General features: G+C 46.9%; 7 protein-coding genes and 1 non-coding gene across 15 annotated transcripts; 4 read left to right on the top strand and 4 right to left on the bottom strand.

The window, feature by feature from the left end:
• Nucleotides 1-1,950: 1,950 nt before the first annotated feature.
• On the bottom strand, nucleotides 1,951-4,553 carry LOC9660180 (pyruvate kinase 1, cytosolic). Its single transcript, XM_002964781.2, has 15 exons — nucleotides 4,385-4,553; nucleotides 4,217-4,316; nucleotides 4,064-4,161; nucleotides 3,829-3,987; nucleotides 3,699-3,776; nucleotides 3,515-3,646; nucleotides 3,382-3,462; nucleotides 3,258-3,329; nucleotides 3,113-3,202; nucleotides 2,912-3,056; nucleotides 2,770-2,858; nucleotides 2,538-2,701; nucleotides 2,383-2,482; nucleotides 2,271-2,330; nucleotides 1,951-2,220 (listed from the first exon to the last, which is right to left on the bottom strand). Exons 1-15 carry the CDS (start codon nucleotides 4,451-4,453, stop codon nucleotides 2,068-2,070), a joined length of 1,590 nt encoding a protein of 529 aa, XP_002964827.1. The 5' UTR covers nucleotides 4,454-4,553; the 3' UTR covers nucleotides 1,951-2,067.
• Nucleotides 4,554-4,698: 145 nt separating this feature from the next.
• Nucleotides 4,699-9,287, top strand: LOC9660179 (pentatricopeptide repeat-containing protein At4g02750). 3 transcript variants are annotated; one of them, XM_002965129.2, is made up of 4 exons: nucleotides 5,002-5,132; nucleotides 5,191-6,161; nucleotides 6,224-6,687; nucleotides 6,742-6,833. In XM_002965129.2, the coding sequence occupies exons 1-3, from the start codon at nucleotides 5,081-5,083 to the stop codon at nucleotides 6,632-6,634; spliced, it is 1,434 nt and encodes a 477-aa protein (XP_002965175.2). In that variant the 5' UTR covers nucleotides 5,002-5,080; the 3' UTR covers nucleotides 6,635-6,687; nucleotides 6,742-6,833. The 3 variants fall into 3 exon arrangements, with proteins under 3 accessions (XP_024525385.1, XP_002965175.2, XP_024525384.1); XM_024669617.1 differs by having other exon boundaries at nucleotides 4,699-6,161; XM_024669616.1 differs by lacking the exons at nucleotides 5,002-5,132; nucleotides 5,191-6,161 and having other exon boundaries at nucleotides 6,571-6,687; nucleotides 6,742-9,287.
• On the top strand, nucleotides 9,244-12,541 carry LOC112344588 (BTB/POZ domain-containing protein At1g30440-like). Of its 3 annotated transcripts, XR_002991755.1 has the most exons (6): nucleotides 9,244-9,439; nucleotides 9,626-9,695; nucleotides 9,756-10,985; nucleotides 11,082-11,683; nucleotides 11,898-11,961; nucleotides 12,046-12,363. XR_002991755.1 is itself a non-coding variant. In XM_024669615.1 (5 exons), exons 1-4 carry the CDS (start codon nucleotides 9,381-9,383, stop codon nucleotides 11,658-11,660), a joined length of 1,938 nt encoding a protein of 645 aa, XP_024525383.1. In that variant the 5' UTR covers nucleotides 9,244-9,380; the 3' UTR covers nucleotides 11,661-11,683; nucleotides 12,402-12,541. The 3 variants fall into 3 exon arrangements, 2 of the variants coding, with proteins under 2 accessions (XP_024525383.1, XP_024525382.1); XM_024669615.1 differs by lacking the exons at nucleotides 11,898-11,961; nucleotides 12,046-12,363 and adding an exon at nucleotides 12,402-12,541; XM_024669614.1 differs by lacking the exon at nucleotides 12,046-12,363 and having other exon boundaries at nucleotides 11,898-12,031.
• Nucleotides 12,491-12,561, bottom strand: TRNAG-GCC. Its single transcript has one exon. It is a non-coding gene; the product is annotated as a tRNA-Gly (tRNA).
• A 100-nt stretch (nucleotides 12,562-12,661) lies between these two features.
• On the top strand, nucleotides 12,662-14,190 carry LOC9658805 (alkylated DNA repair protein ALKBH8 homolog). Of its 3 annotated transcripts, none has more exons than XM_024669721.1 (7): nucleotides 12,662-12,914; nucleotides 13,018-13,108; nucleotides 13,176-13,312; nucleotides 13,403-13,480; nucleotides 13,541-13,726; nucleotides 13,801-13,917; nucleotides 13,974-14,190. In XM_024669721.1, the coding sequence occupies exons 1-7, from the start codon at nucleotides 12,786-12,788 to the stop codon at nucleotides 14,076-14,078; spliced, it is 843 nt and encodes a 280-aa protein (XP_024525489.1). In that variant the 5' UTR covers nucleotides 12,662-12,785; the 3' UTR covers nucleotides 14,079-14,190. The 3 variants fall into 3 exon arrangements, with proteins under 3 accessions (XP_024525489.1, XP_024525488.1, XP_024525490.1); XM_024669720.1 differs by having other exon boundaries at nucleotides 13,362-13,480; nucleotides 13,561-13,726; XM_024669722.1 differs by lacking the exon at nucleotides 13,974-14,190 and having other exon boundaries at nucleotides 13,362-13,480; nucleotides 13,561-13,726; nucleotides 13,808-13,896.
• A 621-nt stretch (nucleotides 14,191-14,811) lies between these two features.
• On the bottom strand, nucleotides 14,812-16,146 carry LOC9658804 (GDP-mannose 3,5-epimerase 2). The gene is made up of 4 exons (XM_002964780.1): nucleotides 15,749-16,146; nucleotides 15,596-15,689; nucleotides 15,400-15,529; nucleotides 14,812-15,314 (listed from the first exon to the last, which is right to left on the bottom strand). The coding sequence occupies exons 1-4, from the start codon at nucleotides 16,144-16,146 to the stop codon at nucleotides 14,812-14,814; spliced, it is 1,125 nt and encodes a 374-aa protein (XP_002964826.1).
• Nucleotides 16,147-16,272: 126 nt separating this feature from the next.
• On the bottom strand, nucleotides 16,273-17,247 carry LOC9660177 (vacuolar protein sorting-associated protein 25). The gene is made up of 6 exons (XM_002964779.2): nucleotides 17,161-17,247; nucleotides 16,929-17,068; nucleotides 16,806-16,859; nucleotides 16,661-16,749; nucleotides 16,533-16,608; nucleotides 16,273-16,470 (listed from the first exon to the last, which is right to left on the bottom strand). Exons 1-6 carry the CDS (start codon nucleotides 17,208-17,210, stop codon nucleotides 16,346-16,348), a joined length of 534 nt encoding a protein of 177 aa, XP_002964825.1. The 5' UTR covers nucleotides 17,211-17,247; the 3' UTR covers nucleotides 16,273-16,345.
• Nucleotides 17,248-17,371: 124 nt separating this feature from the next.
• LOC9659963 lies at nucleotides 17,372-18,751 on the top strand. Of its 2 annotated transcripts, none has more exons than XM_024669651.1 (6): nucleotides 17,372-17,671; nucleotides 17,736-17,967; nucleotides 18,048-18,110; nucleotides 18,178-18,302; nucleotides 18,389-18,525; nucleotides 18,580-18,751. In XM_024669651.1, the coding sequence occupies exons 1-6, from the start codon at nucleotides 17,462-17,464 to the stop codon at nucleotides 18,668-18,670; spliced, it is 858 nt and encodes a 285-aa protein (XP_024525419.1). In that variant the 5' UTR covers nucleotides 17,372-17,461; the 3' UTR covers nucleotides 18,671-18,751. The 2 variants fall into 2 exon arrangements, with proteins under 2 accessions (XP_024525419.1, XP_002965172.1); XM_002965126.2 differs by having other exon boundaries at nucleotides 17,375-17,671; nucleotides 18,583-18,751.
• Nucleotides 18,752-18,753: the final 2 nt, after the last annotated feature.

The raw sequence follows: 18,753 nt of genomic DNA, 5'->3' as shown, positions 1-18,753 counted from the left end.
GATTCTAAAGATAACACATCAAAATCACTTGCATCAATTTGAGAAGGATATACTTCTGAAAAAAAAATATAACACTTCATTGGAATATTTTATTTTATTTTATAGTCTTTTTAATTATTTTATAAGTAAAAAAATATAAATCAGCTTAATACATTTAAAATAAATTGAAAATAAGATTAATAATTAAAGAAAAGAGAAATTTAATAAAATTATAAGGAGGTGCTTAGCAAAAGTCATTAATAAAATTTACCTTTGTTTTAATATATTTATATATTTAATAATTTGCTATGTGTTGCATGTAGTAATGCTTGGTTTGCCTAATAGTAGTGTTATTTCTACTTATGAATCTAATTGATCATATAAAACTTTATAATTATAAACTTGTTTATAATTTATAAATACTAGATTAATCTTATTGCATATCAGCCATTAGATGGTAGAATAAAAAATAATATACTAGAAAGTGTTTAAGCAAATTTATAAATTATAAATACAAGATTAATCTAAATGAATAACAGCTATTAGATGGTAGAATATCCTAGAATATTCTAGCATGTTCTAGGCCATCTGAGTCCCTTTACAGGTTTTTTCAAAAGTTCAAATTTAAAGTAATAACTATCAATGTGTAAAAGTGGCTGTTATGCGGATTTTAGCACAATTATACACTTTACTTTTTTAGAATCTCATATTTTTAAAACTGATTAAGGATCCTATTAAGCAAAACAAGCACTACTTTCTCTTGCTGATAAAAAAGAGCTATGGATAAATTTGAAAACATTTTTTAATCTGTTAGAAATAAACAACTTCACACAGATCATCAGATATACCTAGAACGACAGAGTCTTGTTTTCAAGCTAAGTTAACCCTCAAGATTTGTTCACTAGATCAATTTATTTTATCATAACTTTGACTTACAAGCAGTTTCTTACAAACTTTGCTTGCTCGAGAGTGATCAACGAAAGGTATATTAGTGAATCAAGATTTCTGTGCAAAGATAAAAGCATTTCCCATATGAAACTCACTCCAACACTTAACAATCAGGATGGTAAGCAATGAAATGCTAATTTTGTGATGGGATTTGTAACAATATGTTCAAAATATTTATAAATTGGGTTCATGAGACTCAAGTGTGTTTCTATTTGCATTTATGCAAGATTCCATACACAAAGGACTTGCAAATTAAAGCCAAGACCTCTTGCATCTGAAGAAAGAATCATAACACTAGACCAAATGCCCATTAAATCTCTCATAAAGATTGAAATCCACACTAATTCAACCATCTTTCCTAACAAACTTAAGTTATGCAACTTGTATATCATTGCAAAAAATATTCTCTGGTCTGATAAGATTAAAGGGTGTTAATAATTTGTATTATAGAAACATTTGGCTTGCTTATTCCTTTTCTAATCTCTTATTTTGTATATCTTTAATTTTTTTATCACTTTTAAAATAAATTTTTTGATAAGAATCCTACTAAAAAAATTAAATTTAAAATAATATGGTTTATTAATAATTATACTATTTATTAATTTTTGTAAATACAAGTTATTATTTTCAACTAAAATGCTAGGCAGAAAAGGAGCTGGCTGAAGTTTGATGTCATTTCTTTGAGCTAGCAATCTTCACTGGCTATAACACAAATACTGAAAGCTCGATTGGATATGGGTTGTATGAGCAAATTCCCAGCTAGGTTCTGGTTTTTAGTAAAGTTTCATTTTTCCTTTAGTCACTAGATTATGAAGTTCAAGTGATTCTTCTAGTTTTGTTGCCATATTGTTTCCCATTATTTGCAGCATATGGCTTGAGCAGTCCAAGAGCATTTACAAATCCTCGAGAGAGCTTGAGCATATCATTTTACTTTGTTATTTTCCAAATATTGGCAGGATTCACAATTTCTTCCATCAACACGCATGGGCATAGCAATCCGAGCATAAACCAAAGATACGACTTTTTAAAATGAAATGCAGTCATAACCAGCAAATCTTTTATTCACTATAGCGCAAATGTTGGTATCATGCAGAATGATCTGCGTTATTATGCTACAAAAATTCATGAGCGAGCATTTTCTCAGTCGTCGAGTTCAATAATCTTAACGACCGACGAGTCTCCAAGCTTCTGGCACACGACGATTCTGTCGTGAGGTTTGATGATTCCTGCCACTTTGCCGTGATCCAGGGCCACTCTAAGAATCGACTCATTTGTAGTGCTATTGGACTCGGCCTGCAAGAACAACAGTCCAGTAAAACGTATCGACGCTGTATCAAACGTACCGGATGGCGAGGATCCGCAAGCATTGGAAATAGCCCTCTCACAGCCAAGCATTGCCTTGCCTAAACAAGTCCTTAAAATAAACAAAGAAGGAAAGAGGTCCAACGTGAGTACCTGGAAAGCTCCTATGAACGTCCAGCGCAAATGGTTCGTAGTGAGCCTTGGAATAACAAGTACGAGCACAGGCATTGGTGGCCTGTACTTTGCTATAAGCCTGCTCGGAAGCAAAGACACACTGTTGGCAATCCAGCTCAATGAAGAGACTGTACCTGGCAGCGCGTCCAGAGGAGCTAAACACAACAATAACGGACGCCTTGACCTTAACAGCAGCTCTCACCGCCGAGGACGCAATGGATTCGAGGTGAGACATTGGTTCTCCAACTTTCTTGACGGTTTTCTTAAAGTAATTAGCATGGTTGTAGACCTTCTCAGCCTGCAATAGTGGTTTTTAGCATTCCAGAAACAACGAAAAAATAACGAAGAAAAAACTCGGATACATACCTCAGCGCATATCTTGCGCACTGTAGAGATTGTCTCTATCGGGTAGAGTCCGCGTAGTGTCTCTGCCCCGAGTAAAATAGCGTCGGTACCTGCAAAGACAATTTGAAACATGCAAATGAGCAGAAGTGACAAAAACACGCACCATCAAGAACAGCATTAGCCACGTCAGTTGCTTCAGCACGCGTTGGTCTTGGGGTGTCAGTCATGGTGTCCACGACACGAGTTACAACTGCTGGCTTCCCAGCCATATTACATTTGTACAAGGCTGCCTTTTGAAAAAGAAAGACCTGGGAAAGCACGGAGACGTTAGCCACACATCAAGTTAAAGAGACGATGCTCTTACTTTTTCGGGCTGGAGATCAATCCCCAGATTTCCACGTGACAATATGATGCCGTCGGCTTCCTTCAATATTTCATCGAAGTGTCTCAACCCCTGTAATACGAAAACATTTAACCAACAACATTGATTGATAGATTTCGAAACGTACTTCGATGTTTTCAATTTTTGCAAAAACATGCGTCTGCTGAAGATCTCCGAGTTGTGCAAGAAACTCTCGGGCCTGTAAAGCGCTCCAGCTAAAAAAAATTTCAAGATTTCAGCGGGAGACTCACCTTTCGCACATCTTCAGCATGTCGAGTGTAAGAAAGCGATACAAAGTCAATGTTGTTACGCACTCCCCATGTGGAGATTATCTGTATTCATCAAAGCATCAAGCAGTGAATCTCAACCTCATCAAGCGCCTACCTTCTTGTCCGATTCACTCAGTGTCGGCAAACCAATATGCACTTGAGCGGCATGAGCAGTGAACAAGCTGCCAGTTAGAGTAGCACTGTTCTTAACTGTGCAGATCACATCATCCCCTTTCGTTTCCGCAACCTACGTAAATTCATGTCAAAACACGAAAACGCACAACAGAAATGTCGCAAACCTCTAGCCACACGGAAGTTGTCTCACTTCCAGTGAACAGGTATTGACCCAAAAAGATTGTGTCCCCCGGTTTCACAGCCTGAGTTAAGGCCTGTTAGCAATGCATACATTCGAGCCGAGCTGACACTTACCGATGCAAGGTCAGCAAAATTTAAGGGTAGGATTCCAGAAGAAGCCTCAATGACCATGTCGTCAGGAGTCAATGTTACCAACGAATCAGCCTCCAAGGCGATGCTTTTCTCGCCTCTGTTCACTACTTGTAACTCTGGACCAGTTGTATCGAGCATCACCTATAAAAGAAAGAGATACAAGAGCTAACTTATTGGGCAACCAAGAAAGAAAAAGAAGAAACCATCCAATACATACTCCACAAAGCTTCTTCGTGTTCTTGATAGCCTTCTTAAGATTCTCCAGTGTTTCCTGGTGGTAGGCATCGTCCCCCCACGAAAAGTCGATTCTCGCCACTGCTCAGAGCAAGATTACAACCACGCACTCACAACATAGAAGAAATTCCAGCACCTGACATTCCAGCCTTGAGCAGTCCCTCCAAAACCTCAGGGCTTCGCGATTTCGGCCCCAGAGTCCCGATAATCTTCGTCATCGCGGAGAATGAAGGCACCTGGGAGCACAATGGATACTTTAGCTCGCGATCGAGAGCTAGGTCTATCGAATCGAGCAACACATTACCGATGGGGACGATTCCAGGATTGAGGCCAGGCGGATCGGCTCCTCGAGGAGGAGATGTGGCGCCTGCATCGTGATCTAGATGTGTTCTTCGCGGCGCTGTCGATGATCCTGAGCAGCGGCTGCTGCCTCTTTTAAAAGGCTGCCCTTGACCTCCCCTAGTGGGTTTTAATCGTTTAGTATCGCCTTTTAGGTCAACCTACGTGGATAACACGTGTCTTAAACCATGCCGTGTCATCGAGGGCATATCACGTGTCTATGTACCTTTATTCTAGGCTTGTGAATTTTTTATAATTGTGATCACTTTCTTCGATGGGCAAGAATGTCGCCGCTAGAGCTAGCGCGAGAGAGATTTGTGGATCTTCCCGGTGCAATGCTCCAGTTTTTTAATCGCATTGCTGCACGATCACGCCAGTCGCATCAAGAAATCGTGGTGTCACAGGTTTTTCGCTAGATCTGCCGCCAGGGTTTTGAGCTCCAGGGATTGATTTGAAGAGCTGTGGTAATGGACGAGCGTGCTCCTCTGGGAAAGATCAAAGTCGCGACGAAAGCGAACAGGTTTCTCGTCTGCGTGCTTCTCATATTGCTGGCTTTCATTCTTCTCCAGCTTGTGACGATCGAGACGAGAGGAATTTGTGCTGCATTGGAAGCCGCTCAAGATCCAGATGAGCGCACGTCCACAAGAGGGGCGGCCATGGCATGCATTCGAAATTCCAGCGACAAAGCCGCCATGGCGAAGTGTTTGCAAAAGGTACTTTCGGTCTCTCTAGGCAGCGACGATGTTCCTTCCGTGCTAAACTCTGGTCTAGGCGATGATGGATCTTCCACTTCTAAAGTCGAGAAAGAAACCGTAAAAGAGATCCAGGAAGAGTGTGCTAGAGCCAAGAAAATGCTCGAGGACGAGAACGAGAAGAAATACTCCACAGCCAAGAAAGAGCTCGAAGAACTCCGGCACGAATTCCAGGTGGTGGGCGAACACCTCAAGCACAGTTTCACGATGATGGAGCTCAAGGATTTGTCGCAGCCGGGTCTCTCCAAGGGCGACACCATCTGGTTCATGAGCTCTCTCCACGGAAGTTCTGTGGATGATCAGGGCAAGCCGGAAGAGTTTCGCTTCCCGTCAACTATTTCTCAAGGGAGGCTACTGTGCTTGCAAGGCAACCACACTCACAATGGAACCATGAACAAGTATGGCTTCGCGTGGAAAGGCTTCTTACCGGATGGCGCAACTTATCTCCCAGGATTGACACTCGTAGCTGACAACTACTGGGACTACGTGAATCCCTGGCACAGCATGTCCGCGATCATCAACTTTGCGGCTTGGCGAGTCGACAATGGCTGCAAAGTCCCGGCCAGGATCGTAGCTTACCACTGGGGAGAGATGGTGACCAAGATGGGCGACTGGATCACCAACGTTCTTCATGCTTCGATGGGCGTGAAGCTGAGGCCAGACACTTTGAGCTCGTATGGAAGCGGTCCGGTGTGCTTTGAGGACGCCATTGTCCAGCGCAGGGGCCTCGGTGGGATGTCCAAGGAAAGGATGAACAGGCTCTTCGATGTGGTGCGTTGCAAGGTCTACAAGTTTTGCAAAGTTGCTCCGAGGTCCTTCGTTCTCGGCGGCAAAGATGGAAGGATTGATATCACTCTCGTCGCGCGGTCGGGGCCGAGAGAATTCAGCAACTTATCTGGTGTTGTTAGTGCTGTCTCGGAGCAGTGTGCAATGGTCAAGGGATGCAAACTCGACATCGTTTCGATCGGCAACTTGAGCTTTTGCGAACAGGTATCTTGGCTCTTGGTTTTTCACTCTCCTGGAAGTTGATGTCTATGGTTCTGTGAACTCAGGTGGAAGTGATGAGCAAGAGCGACGTTCTTCTGACTGCTCACGGCGCACAGCTCACAAACATGATGTTCATGCCGAGGGGTGGAAGTGTCATGGAACTCTTTCCAAAAGGCTGGCTAGAGTTTGCGGGAGTCGGGCAGTACATTTATACGTGGCTAGCGGACTGGACTGGGCTCAAGCATGAAGGAGCCTGGAGAGACCCCGATGGTCCGGACTGCCCTTACGATACCAAGACCCAGGTACTCGAGTGCTTTCTCTTCTACAAAGACAGGTCGGTCGGCTTGAATTCGTCTCACCTCTCGTCCTGGACTGCCGATGTTCTTGAGAGAATCCAAGCTCGGAGAGCAAGCAGCGTTGCTGACCACATCTTGGAGACGAGCTGTAGCTGTGACAGTGTCGATCGATTCACATGAAGGAGAAAAGTTCGAGGCACAGCTTCGTCACGAGTTCGCTCAGTTCATATCAGGTAAACTTCTCGGTTTTGTGGCAATTCTCAGTAACTCTTTCAAGTGGCTTACAGATCATTTGGATCATGAGGTATGCTCTCTCAAGTTCCAGCTTCTCAGCTTCACCAGGTAACTTACCTGGTGAACTCATGCCTGAGATCCAAGGACCTCTCCCAGGCCAAGCGCTTACATGCAAAGCTCATCAGCGACCAATGCCACGACGAGGCATTGCTAAGTCTCTTCATCAAACTCTATGGAAGCTGCGGGAGCATCGAAGACGCTCGCGGTCTCTTCGACCGTTTAGACGATCCGGGTGTTTCTTCGAGGAACGCACTCATGCTAGCTTACGTCCAGAATGGGTCTCTTGCGGAGGCTGAGGAGATTTTCCACCGGATGCCCAAGAGAAGTCTAGCGTCCTGGACAACGCTCTTCGTGGCTTATGCCCAGCTCGGGGATCTCTCCAAGGCTCAAGGTATTTTCGACTCCATGCCCGAGAAGGACATAGCGGCATGGAACGCTATGATCCAGGCCTGCATTTACAACGAGGACTTACACTCCGCCAAGAGAATCTTCGACCAAGCTCCAAATCCCAACGTGGTTTCATGGACGAGCATCTTACAAGCATATGCCCAAGCCGGGCATATTGAGTCAGCGAGGAGTGTGTTTGGGCGTATGCCGTACAGGAATGTCGTGACGTGGACTGCCATGCTGGCAGCGTTTGCCCAGCACGGCCAGCTGGAGGACGCCAGGTGGATTTTCGACACAATGCCCGAGAAGAATATAATCTCCTGGAACGCCATGATCCAAGCATATGCCCAAAATGGGCATCTTTTAGCGGCCAAGAAGGCGTTTGAGGAGGCGCCTGCGAAAGATGACGTTACTTGGAACACCATGATAACGGTGTTTGCGGAGAATGGACAGACTGATGCCGCTAAGAAAATCTTTGATAAGATGCCCACACACAATGTGGTTTCTTGGAACGCTATGATAACGTCTTATGCCGAGTCTGGGCATATTCTAGAAGTAAAGAGGATGTTTGACATGATGCCGGTGAGAGATTCTGTCTCGTGGAACGCTATGATGCAGGTTTATGTGGTGAAAGGCGACGTGGAGCAGGCGAAAAGAATTTTCGAGGATGCTCCAGAGAGGGATCTAGCGTGCTGGAACGCAATGATAAAGGTATATTCCCAGACCGGGCATACGGATCAGGCAAAGATGCTATTTGATTCCATACCAAAGTTGTCTACCATCTCTTGTAATACCATGATCACGGGATATGCGGTGGGTGGATACCCGGACGAAGCAAAAGAAATATTCGATTCCATGCCACAGCGAGATGTGATCTCGTCCACGGCCTTGATCGCGGCATATTCCCGTAATGGCCGGCAAATCCGCGCCAGGGGAATCTTTGACGCCACCATCGAAACGAATGTGGTGACGTGGACGACTCTGATTGCTGGGTACGCCCACACAGGCCACGCCCACGAATCGCTAGATGCGTTCCACGACATGAAGATCAACGGCCAAGATCCAAATCCCATATCGTTTATGAGCGTTTTGGTGGCGTGTAGCCACATTGGAATGGTGTCACTGGCATTGCATTATTTTATCCAAATGGTGGCGGACTATGGCTTGGAGCCATGGAGGGAACATTATTGCACGCTAATCGATATCCTTGCAAGGTCGGGCCAGGCCTCCAGAGCAGACGATCTTGTGAAGAATATGCCATTTGAGCCAGATAGAGTCTCTTGGGGTGCTTTGCTTGGAGGATGTTCTAGAGCGACGAACACAAACTACATCGCTGCTTTAGCAGCTCAAAATATGCTAGTGCTGGCACCCGGAGATGGCGCGCCTTACGTCCTGTTAGCTAATTATTCCGAGGAATCATCAAAGCTTTAGCATTTCCTTTCCGGATCATGAGGAGGGAATCTCTTGCTACTTTTCTACCATTAAGAAAAAGTAGAGCCTCCTTTTGAAACTTCCATTGTTGCAAAGTCCAGATCCAACCAACCGAAAGCTCATGCTGTGTGATCGAAGCATCCATTTCCAATTTTCTGGACAAGAAACCCTAAACAAGTGGAACCAAATCATAGCATGATACTGTAAGGATCGGTGATCCATCAGGCAAGTTTGTTGAGTGCCTTTTGACTTGTTGAAGGTGGCGTCCTACCCAATGCCTAGAAAATCTTTTTTAAAACCTAAAGCCCGCCAAAACATCGGGCTCTAAAAAATTTGCCCCAATGGAATCTTGTTTCCTTGTGCTTGGCGAATATGCATGACGCCCACAGACAATGGCTGACGGGTCACTATATCCAATCCCGGGAAATTCCCACCCGCGAAAATTTACTTTATTCGACTTCCACATTCCTTCATTTCATCTGCGGGCGTTTTGATTTTTACCCTCCCCCGACATGATTAAACCAGGTGGCACGCGCGATACGCCAGGGCACGTACCGACCGTACGAGCATCACGGGGGGCCAGTAAAACATTTCCGTGAAAGAAGAAAGTTAATGGACGCCAAAGCGTTTCTCCAATCCAGTCTAGTTCTGCAAAAACCCCGGTTTTCTTTAGGGTTTCTAGTCTCGTTCGGTTTGTTAATTCATTTCTTGCTTAAGCGAATCCTTTCTTCGTCGATCGGCCGGCGATGGAGGAGCGAGCTTGAGTCTCGAATGCCGATCGCTGGGTGAGAAGGCCGCCAGATTTCCATCCGGAATGGCGTGTATGAAGCTCGGATCCAAGGCGGACGGCTTCCAGAGAAGGGGGCAGGCATGGTAAGGCGCTCTAGCTCTTCGATTCTTCATGCATTGCACGAAATACCTCCTCTCCGATCGATCGTAATCTAGATCGTCTTCCATTCTTTCTCCGGATTTCCCTTGCTCCAGTGGCTGCGCGATGCCGCTGGAAATCTTCTTGCTGAGGGAGGCGAGTGGTCTCATCAAACGTTTGTTGGACGGCAGGTTTTGCACGACGGGACTTCCGAGCGACATCGTCATCGAGGTGGAGGAGATGACGTTCCACCTCCACAAGGTTCGCGCAATTTCATTCTAGTTCTAGTGCTAGTCTCACGAATCTTTCCTCTCTTCCCAGTTCCCGCTCATGTCCAGGAGCGGCAGATTGACGCGGCTAGTCGCCGAGCTCCTAGATGACGACGCGGGCGATGGAAATCGAATCGTTCTTCCTGGCGTCCCCGGCGGCGCCGAGACCTTCGAGCTCGCCGCCAAGTTTTGCTACGCCGTCAAGGTGGAGCTCACTTCGGCCAATGCGGTGGCGCTGAGGTGCGCCGCCGAGTACCTGGAGATGACCGAGGAGTATGTGGAAGGGAACCTTATCGCCAAGATCGATAGTTTCCTCAACCAGGTGGTTCTCAAGAGCTGGAAGGACTCGGTCCGGGCGCTCCAGAGCTGCGAGGACGTGTTCCAGCAGGCCGAGGAGCTCGGGATCGTCAAACGATGCATCGACTCCATCGCCAGCAAAGCTTGCACCGATCCAGCGCTGTTTGGGTGGCCGGTGATGGAGCAGAGCGGCTCAATGCAGAGTCCCGGGGGGAGTGTTCTCTGGAACGGGATAAGCACAGGGGCAAAGCCGAAGAACCCGAGGTCGGATTGGTGGTATGAGGATGTTTCGCTGCTCAGTCTTCCGCTCTACGAGAGGGTGATCTCTGCAATGGAAGCCAAGGGGATCCGGGGGGACGCGATCGCGGGAGCGCTCATGTACTATGCAAAGAAGCAGCTCCCGGGACTAAGTCGGAGACAGGACGGGCGAGAAAGTGGGAACTTGTCCATCGTTCCGGTGACGAATGCTCTATCGGAGAACGAGCAAAAGGTTCTTTTGGAGACGATTGAGAGCTTGCTGCCCCTCCAGAAAGGCGTCGTCTCGACCAGGTTCCTGTTCGGCCTGCTCCGGATCGCGATGATACTTTCGGCTAATGCGGACTGCAAGAGCAGCCTCGAGAGGAGGATCGGCCAGCAGATGGAACAGGCAAGTCTCGACGATCTCCTCATGCCCAATTACTCGTACACAGTGGAGACGCTGTATGACATCGATACGGTACAGCGGATACTTGACCATTTTCTTATGATGGACCAAGCTCGTGCAACCTCTTCGTCGATTCAGTCCTTCGAAGATGGCCCGTTGATCGGGTCGCCGCAGCTGAGTCCGATGATGATGGTGGCCAAGCAGATGGATAACTATCTCGCCGAGGTTGCTCCGGATGTCAACTTGAAACCGGCCAAGTTCCAATCGCTCGCAGAATGTCTACCAGAGTACGCCAGACTTATGGACGATGGGCTGTACAGGGCGATCGATATTTATTTGAAGGTACGTTGCTTGCTGGATTCGCAATTCGTGAACTTCATGATGATAAAAGTCCAATAGTGGAGAGCGATATACTTACTAGCTGGGAATACTTTTCAGGCACATCCATGGCTTTTGGAGCACGAGCGAGAGCGCATCTGCCGAATTATGGACTGCCAAAAGCTCTCCCTGGAGGCGTGCACTCATGCGGCGCAGAACGAGCGGCTGCCACTCCGGGTGGTGGTGCAAGTCCTCTTTTTCGAGCAGCTCCAGTTGCGGACCGCCATCGCCGGCTGCTTCCTTGTTGCCGACAACGTCGATCAGTCGAGGCCCCTGCGCTCCTCGCACCTGGTGGAAAACGCTGGCGGCGTTGGTCACTCGAGCTTGCAAAACGGCTGGGCCAGCGTGATCCGCGAGAACCAGGTCCTCAAGGTGGACATGGACAGAATGAGGAGCCGGGTGGTGGAGCTTGAGAAGGAATGCACGACGATGCGGCAGGAGATTGAGAAGCTGGGAAAGGGGGGGAAGGGGCCGTTTGGGCTGGTTTCTCGACGCTTCGGTTGCAAGACAGCCAAGAGCCAGGTCTCCAACTCACACGAGAAGGTGGAGCCGGGGGTGCCATTCTCGGCAGAGATTTCAGCGAAGCAGACGATGAAGCAGCAAGGCCAACATAACCGCAGCGCCTCCACCGCTCACTGACTCTAAACGACGCAACTTCTAAGGTACTTATATCGACTGAGTGCTTTCTTTCCATCTTTCATGCTTCCTGTTGTGCGTTCCTGTTGTGCTTCCGTGTGGATCCCGATCATATATTCCCTCCACTCGTCGCATCTCCCGCTTGTACTCCACGCAAGTGCCTGTGCCTGTGACTGCGATGTTACGCATTAATTACAACGTTTGTCAAACCTCTTTCTCATTGTGCCTTTCTTTCTACAGATGTATTTTTTTCTCCTCCTGTAATGCGTGAAGAAGACTGGGATGATGTAACATATAACAATAGGTAGTGTATGTCTCTATTTCTTTTTACTCTCTCGCTGATTGTTTTAATATTCTTTCCTCGTTTTTTTGTTTCCTCTGCTGTAAGGCTTCATGCGCTGTGTTGCAACTTGCTCATAGTCAGTCCGCCTGTGAGGGCTTGTCGCTGGTTTGCTTGAAAATTTGCAGCCTTTCTCTTGTTCGAATGCTTGCATTTGCCGTGCTTTTCTGGCGTGGAGTGCATGTGGAAGGAGTGCCTCTCCTGTTTGCTCTCATGCATTTTTCTATGCTGCTTGCATTGAAAGCGAGAAAGTATATAGATTAAGCCGACGTGCGGTTATGTGTGCCATTGTTTTCTTCCTTGTCGCATTGCGTACGTGATGCAGCTGCAGAGCAGCATATACAAGACTGCGCGGGGATTGACCGACTGAGCTTTTGTTCTCCTTTTTCTTCTCATGGTTGCAGCTGTAGGCCACATTTTGACATTTGTTAATGTTTCGCAACAACCATTGGAAAACTGCCCGAAAACAAAACTATGCAATGTGACCGTGACCTGCACTGCCCGGGAATCGAACCCGGGTCTGTTCCGTGGCAGGGAACTATTCTACCACTAGACCAGCAGTGCTTATTTATTTATTTGATCTGTCACTAAGATAATTCAAAACAATGCAAATACTCTCCAAAACTATATTTTGATTCAACAGAGATTGTTGTCCAATATCCATGGGTCCTTCTACAGGCTTGGACTTGAGCAAAAGAGTTTGTATCCTTAAGTGCCTCCACGGCTTGGATTTTTTCTTCCATGCCTCACATTTGTTTCAAATGCACAAGAATTTAGGGCTGTAGGCGATGCGGCCGACTAGCAAGGTAGCTCCCAAGAAGAGGGCGCTCAAGAAATCGTCATCGAGGGCGTCACCTCAGCAACAGAGGCTTGTCAACACCGGGGCATCGTCGTTTGTTGAGTGCCCAGCTTGCCAGGTTCTTAGTTTATTTCTCTTTTGGTAGTAATCCAGGTTGAATAAATCTTATCAGCTGAATTCTAAGTAAATTGTCCAAATACTCATCCCATTTTGTTTATCAGCTCAAGGTGGCTACCACACTGATAAATGTGCATCTGGATCTGGATTGCAAGCCCGCTAGAAATGCGTCTCAAAAGCAAACACCTCTCACTGGCAAGTCTCTTGTTTTGTTTTCTTTTCTTTTTTTCTCAACTTGGGCTCAAGGTTTTACTATCGGCAGGAAGAGAAGAAACCATTTGTCTCGACGAGCAAGCTTCTTGTTCGTCGGTGTTCGTGGCACTTTCTTCTTCGCGTGTCCAGCCCAAACCTTCCGTTATGAATGGATACCAGCTCGTTGAAAACTTTATATCTTGCGAGGTAAGCCTTGATTTTGGACCATTTTCTCTTGACGCACTTGATCTCCCAGGAAGAGGAGAAGCTCATCTTTGCAATGGATTCGGATGCTAGGAATCTCTGGAAGCCTTACAGTTTCACTGGCTTAAACAATGGCAAGTCTTACGGCCTTGTGATGGCTCTAGGCAAAAGGTTTGTTCTTTTTCTTTTCTTGTGTTTTCCGAGTTTTTCTTTGGTCTTAGATTTGTGGAGATCAATGCTTTTGTTCACAGGAAAATCTTAGCTCCAAAGTTTGAGATGCCACACGTCCTGGAGCCGATCATGGAGCGAATGCGAAGCATCCCACTTCTAGCCGAGTTCTTCCCCAACGAGATGAACTCGCTGGAGTATATTAGGGAATCCGGACACTTCCTGCGGCCTCACGTCGATGATCGCCAGGTTCTCTCAATCCTTTCCAGCTGTCTTTCATTTGTTCTTGCTCGTTGCCTATTCAAGATCACAAGTGTTTTTAGCTCTCAGGCACATTGATCGTCAACTTAAGCATGTGTGGAGAATGCTACATGACGTTCAAGCGAGAAAGGGGTGCGTATGAGTGCCACAAAATCCGATTAAAGCAACGATCTCTACAGGTAAATCAAAACTTCTGTCTTCTATTTTATCGGATTTTTTTCTTCTCTTGTTCTAGATACTTACCGGAGATAGTAGATATAACTTCACACATGAGATTGAGAACCGGGACTTGTTATCACCGAGGAGAGTTAGTATCACGTTTAGAGAGGTGATTTCTTAAGCAAGAAATGCAAGTCACACAATTGTATATGGTATTTATTCTGAGTTCCCACAACCTTGGAGGAGCTGTTATGTACACAAAAGTTCTTCAAATTTAAGAGAGAAATTGAATATATTAACTTTTAACTAAAAAGAATGCAGGCAATGATACATCGTTCTTAGATGCTTCAGAGTTACAAAGATGAAGACGTATGGGACCTTTTTCGCAACACGCAACACAAACAGTGGTTTTAGATTGGTGAATATCAATGCAGGAACCTAGGTCTAAAGATCGAGAAGCCACACGTTGTACCGATCATGGAGCGAATGCGAAGCATCCCACTTCTAGCTCCCTAACAAGATGAACTCGCGGGAGTTTCCATTTGTTCTTGCTTGTTTCTGTCCCTATTCAAGATCGTAGCTCTCAGGCACCATGATATTCAACGTAAGCATGTGTGGAGAATGCTACATGACGTTCAAGTGACGAGTGTCATAAAATCCTATTGAAGCAAACAATCGCTTCAGGTGAAGCGCATCTATTCTCTCCTTGTTACCAGATAAAAAATGGATTTCTTCGTCTCTTGTTCTAGATTCTTAGTGGAGAAGCAGATAGAACTTCACAGATGAGATATACTATCCCCAAGGCGAGTTAGAATTACATTTAGAAGTGGTTTCTTAGGACATTTGGTGAACAGTCAAATTTTAGTCAACTTTCTGTGTTTCTTTGTAAGAAACCTATGCAAGTCAGGAATTCATCATTCCTTTCCATCGGCCTTCCTGAGTGAGCCGAGCTGGACTGGAGCTTGAGTTCCCACAACCTTGGAGGAGCTGTAAGCTGCCGCCAAGTCGTGTGATCCCTCCGCCATCTCCCTTTCAAGTTGCTCCTTGATCCACATGTAGGTGATTCGCAGCCCATCTCTCAGTCGCATCGAGGGAGCCCAGCCCAGCTTCTCCTTGATCAGACTGTTGTCCGAGTTCCTTCCGCGGACTCCCTCCGGCCCGGGGATGTGCTGGATTGGAATTTGCTTGTTTTCAAAGCCCAGGATCATCTCCGCCATCTCGTTCATGCTCACCATCTCGTCGCTGCCGATGTTGAGCGGCTCCCGGAAGTCGGACTTGGTGAGTCGCAAGACGCCCTCCACGCACTCGTCGATGAACGTGAAGGATCGCGTCTGCATACCATCGCCCCACATCTCGAATTTGTCGGTGGAAGTCAGGGCCTTGCGACAAAACGCGGCTGGAGCCTTCTCTCGTCCGCCTGTGAGATCGATTTGTCAGTCACCCATCACACTCTAAGCTTCGAGCAAGAGAAGAAAAAGGAAGCTCCAAGAATCTAAGCTCACCTTTCCAGGTACCAAAAGGCCCGTAGATGTTGTGGAAGCGCCCAATCCGGCACTCGATTCCAAAATCCTTGGTGTAGTGCTTGCACAGCTCTTCGGTGCACAGCTTCTCCAGCCCATAGGCATCTTGGGGCTGCAAGGAAAACAAGAGTTTTAGAACTTCCAGATCAGAAAGAAAGGATTTCTTTCTTTCACATACCTCTGCCGGCCATGCATCGCCTTCTTTGAGACTCACGTTCGTTTCTAGCTGTTTGAACTCCGGATAGATGCATGCGCTGGACGCGTAAAAGAATCTGCAAGCCAAAAGGAAAAGTGAGCTCCAAATTCTCAGAACAAAAAGAAGAATCCACACCTTTTGACTCCATTGATTCGGGAGGCCTCGAGCATGTTGAAGCTGATCATGGTATTGTTGAAAAGGATGACTGAGTGATTCGACTGGATGAAACCCATCCCGCCCATGTCGGCCGCGAGATTGAAGACGTGATCCGCGCCCTTTGTCACCACCATGCAATTGTCCATGACGCGCAGATCCACGAGATGGAACTCATGGCAGAACATATCCTCGCTCATGTGTTCGTTTTTCTTCCAGTCGGACGCAATTATATAGTGGCCTTCGGCTTTGAGCCGCCGTGCAATGTGCGATGCTATGAATCCTCCAGCACCGGTGATGCAAATCCGGAGCTTGGCTTCTGGCCAGTAGGCCTCACGCTCCAGCTCTGCCCCAACTGTGTAAGCTCCAAAGGATTCCATGGCTGCTCTCTCTCTCTCTCTCTCTCTTTTCTTTAGGATACGACTAATGTTTCTCCCCTATTTATACTAGGCTATCCAAAAGGGAATAATGAATGAACCCTTACCACCTTTTTATGGAAAGGGTTCTTTTTTTTAAACGATTTTTTTGTGTCTTTAATTAATAATTCCTTTTTTTAATTTGTTTTTTTCCTAGCAAACGCTATGAAGCACTGAATTTGACGCCCTCGTCGTCTCCAGCCTTGCCTTTAAACATGGCCGCTTTGCCGCGTTGCTCGAGGAGCTTCAGTGCTCGCACCAGCACGAAACGATCGATCCCAGCTAGCTCTACGCGGACGAAGAAAAAACCAAAGCGAGGAGATCACAAAACTAGTGGCAAAACTCCTTACCAGTTCCACGGCTTTCATCCCCTGACTGGATCTCGTCGAGCGTTAGAACTCCATCCTCCATTGCATTGTCTCTAACCTGCGGAAGTTCAAGAGGAAACGATCTTAGCAAACAGGAGTGTTTGGCTTACAAGCTGCAAGATCATCTCGCTCCACTCCTGAATCGACCGCCAGAGAACGAGGCACTTCTTATGTGCTTTGTCGAGCCACTCGGCTTTCCCTGTGTTTGTAAAAGTGAAATGAGAGACTCAAGAGGAAAAATAAAGAGGAACATACCTTCGGCAACCAGAGCTGCTAGAAACATCTCTCGAGCTTCAAAACTAAGTTTTCCTGTGATCAATCACGAGAAATCACAAGAACATCCTGAGGAAAAATTACAAGAAGAGCGAAGCGACATACTCTGGATGCTCAAATTCTGGAATAGAGGGAACTCCTGTTCTAGATTGATGATGAAACACTTGTGGTGTTGGCAATACCTGAGAATGAGCTCCTTCCATAGCTGCATTTGCTTTTCTCTGGTGTCTTGGACCGGCTGCAATCTTTCATCAAGAAAAAAAGTAGAAAAAAATCCAGAAAAAAAAAACAAATCTTGGTAAGGCGCACACGAGCAACAGGGAAATCACACGATTACGTGAAGTAAGGCGGATAATCAAAGAAATATGGGAACTTGAAGTCGCCCATCGCCCCCGCTATTCACAAACCCTAAAACTTCATGAGAATAATTTGGTCCCTTGAGAATATGCCATTTGATTCCGTTTCTTTTACCGGCACATCCGGTCACCATCACCGCCAGTAGCCGGTTTCCCTCACAGCAGCATTTGAAATGAGTTCCCTCTAGTGGCGGCTAGATTTTGATACGCGCTCCCCAGGCTAGGGTTTAGCGTTCTGGCGCGCATTCCCTTTGCTAGGGTTGGTCTTCCAGGCGCGAGGCTATGGTGGCTGCTGCTGGCATTGCTGGGGGCCGCTCGAATCGCCTCCATTCGGTGGCCAGGCGAGAGAGATCTCGGCCTCGAGCGAGTAGCCGCATCGCCGTGGAGAGCGACGAGGAAGACGATGGCGTGCACGGCGGGCGAATGAAGCCACTGGCGAGCTGCTGCGTCAATACTGTCAACACCGCGGCAAGAAAGCCTCTCGCGCCACTGGTAAGCTCTTGGATTTAGATTGGGATCGATTCGATTCCATACAACCCTGGCTCTCGTGACGCAGTCTGAAGGCGGTAGCAGTATGGATTTGCTGTTCCTGGCGCTGGAGTCTTGCTCCAGCGGCGAGAAGTCGAATGTAGCAAGGGATCAAAGTAGAGAAGGAGAAGAAGATGACAACAAGGGCCATGACAAGGAGAATTCTTTCCCTTTGGCGCAAATTAGTTCTAGGAAGAGGAAACCGGAGGATAACAACTATGTTTCTGCGGCCGCTGTGACACCATTGTTCGCAAGCGCAGGTATGTTTGGCGATGGTGTTCTTGTTTCTTCGTAAAGGTGCTAAACTTCTCTTCCTGTTTTCTTCTCGCCTTTTGTGCAGCCGTGAGTGTAGCATCTCGCTGGCTGGAGCTTCTCCACCTCGACTTGAAGGGACGGCTAGCTGGTCAGCTACTTTATTTCTGTAACGTGGGATGGATCGTGATTTTCTGTGCTTTCGTTTTTCTTCCCAGCCTTGAAAAGGAGCAGGAGAAATGTTCGCGGCGTCATTGTTTCCGGTCACATCGGACGGGACGGTCAATGGATGCAAATGTTTATGAACATGGACGCTACTCTTGCGGCAGAGGGCTCCAACCTGGTGAGTCTAATCGATTCTCATTCCGTGAAATATCTATCTATCTATGAGTTCTATCTCACCACGAGCTTGTTTTGCTTTCCCTGCAGGAAAACACCATTAGGAAAGTCCAAGAGATGCAAAGACACTGCGTCGCTCCACCCGACGAGAATTTTGACGTAGAGAAGTTTGCCGGTCGCGTCCATCACTTCTCGCAACAGCTGAGCGCTCCTCCGCCTGTTCTAAGGTGAGACATCTCACACTCGCATTAGAGATCTTTTCTAACACCATTTGAGTGAAGCAGTGAGTCTCAGATCAACCGGACAGTCACTCTGGCTGCCAGTGCCGGCGCAATTTGCTCCACCGCAAGCTTCGCGCTGAAAGAGAGCTGAAATTCTCTGGGACAACGTTTCCTTGGATTTGTTCCATCAATCTCATAAATGTGTTATAGTAAGTTATCGATTCGATTGTTCTA

Source organism: Selaginella moellendorffii, unplaced genomic scaffold (genome assembly GCF_000143415.4).
Source record: "Selaginella moellendorffii unplaced genomic scaffold, v1.0 SELMOscaffold_5, whole genome shotgun sequence".
Classification (NCBI taxonomy): domain Eukaryota; kingdom Viridiplantae; phylum Streptophyta; class Lycopodiopsida; order Selaginellales; family Selaginellaceae; genus Selaginella; species Selaginella moellendorffii.
The sequence above is the reverse complement of the archived record's forward strand: the minus strand, read 5'-3'. Positions and strand labels throughout refer to the sequence as shown.

Excerpts from the sequence above, each read along its gene's own strand:
- LOC9660180 (XM_002964781.2), bottom strand. The coding sequence starts at position 4,453 with ATGCAGGCGCCACATCTCCTCCTCGAGGAGCCGATCCGCCTGGCCTCA. Across the intron at positions 4,317-4,384 it reads TCCTGGAATCGTCCCCATCG|GTGCCTTCATTCTCCGCGAT; the intron begins GTAATGTGTTGC and ends TTGTGCTCCCAG. Across the intron at positions 2,859-2,911 it reads GGCTAATGCTGTTCTTGATG|GTACCGACGCTATTTTACTC; the intron begins GTGCGTGTTTTT and ends TTGTCTTTGCAG.
- LOC9660179 (XM_024669616.1), top strand. The coding sequence starts at position 6,761 with ATGCTCTCTCAAGTTCCAGCTTCTCAGCTTCACCAGGTAACTTACCTG.
- LOC112344588 (XM_024669615.1), top strand. The coding sequence starts at position 9,381 with ATGGCGTGTATGAAGCTCGGATCCAAGGCGGACGGCTTCCAGAGAAGG. Across the intron at positions 9,696-9,755 it reads TGACGTTCCACCTCCACAAG|TTCCCGCTCATGTCCAGGAG; the intron begins GTTCGCGCAATT and ends CTCTCTTCCCAG. Across the intron at positions 10,986-11,081 it reads CGATCGATATTTATTTGAAG|GCACATCCATGGCTTTTGGA; the intron begins GTACGTTGCTTG and ends AATACTTTTCAG.
- LOC9658805 (XM_024669720.1), top strand. The coding sequence starts at position 12,786 with ATGCGGCCGACTAGCAAGGTAGCTCCCAAGAAGAGGGCGCTCAAGAAA. Across the intron at positions 12,915-13,017 it reads TTGAGTGCCCAGCTTGCCAG|CTCAAGGTGGCTACCACACT; the intron begins GTTCTTAGTTTA and ends TTTGTTTATCAG. Across the intron at positions 13,109-13,175 it reads AAAGCAAACACCTCTCACTG|GAAGAGAAGAAACCATTTGT; the intron begins GCAAGTCTCTTG and ends TACTATCGGCAG.
- LOC9658804 (XM_002964780.1), bottom strand. The coding sequence starts at position 16,146 with ATGGAATCCTTTGGAGCTTACACAGTTGGGGCAGAGCTGGAGCGTGAG. Across the intron at positions 15,530-15,595 it reads GCGATGCATGGCCGGCAGAG|CCCCAAGATGCCTATGGGCT; the intron begins GTATGTGAAAGA and ends TTTTCCTTGCAG. Across the intron at positions 15,315-15,399 it reads GCCTTTTGGTACCTGGAAAG|GCGGACGAGAGAAGGCTCCA; the intron begins GTGAGCTTAGAT and ends TCGATCTCACAG.
- LOC9660177 (XM_002964779.2), bottom strand. The coding sequence starts at position 17,210 with ATGGGCGACTTCAAGTTCCCATATTTCTTTGATTATCCGCCTTACTTC. Across the intron at positions 17,069-17,160 it reads GATTATCCGCCTTACTTCAC|ATTGCAGCCGGTCCAAGACA; the intron begins GTAATCGTGTGA and ends TCTTGATGAAAG. Across the intron at positions 16,609-16,660 it reads GCGAGATGATCTTGCAGCTT|GTTAGAGACAATGCAATGGA; the intron begins GTAAGCCAAACA and ends GAACTTCCGCAG.
- LOC9659963 (XM_024669651.1), top strand. The coding sequence starts at position 17,462 with ATGGTGGCTGCTGCTGGCATTGCTGGGGGCCGCTCGAATCGCCTCCAT. Across the intron at positions 17,672-17,735 it reads GAAAGCCTCTCGCGCCACTG|TCTGAAGGCGGTAGCAGTAT; the intron begins GTAAGCTCTTGG and ends CTCGTGACGCAG. Across the intron at positions 18,303-18,388 it reads CGGCAGAGGGCTCCAACCTG|GAAAACACCATTAGGAAAGT; the intron begins GTGAGTCTAATC and ends CTTTCCCTGCAG.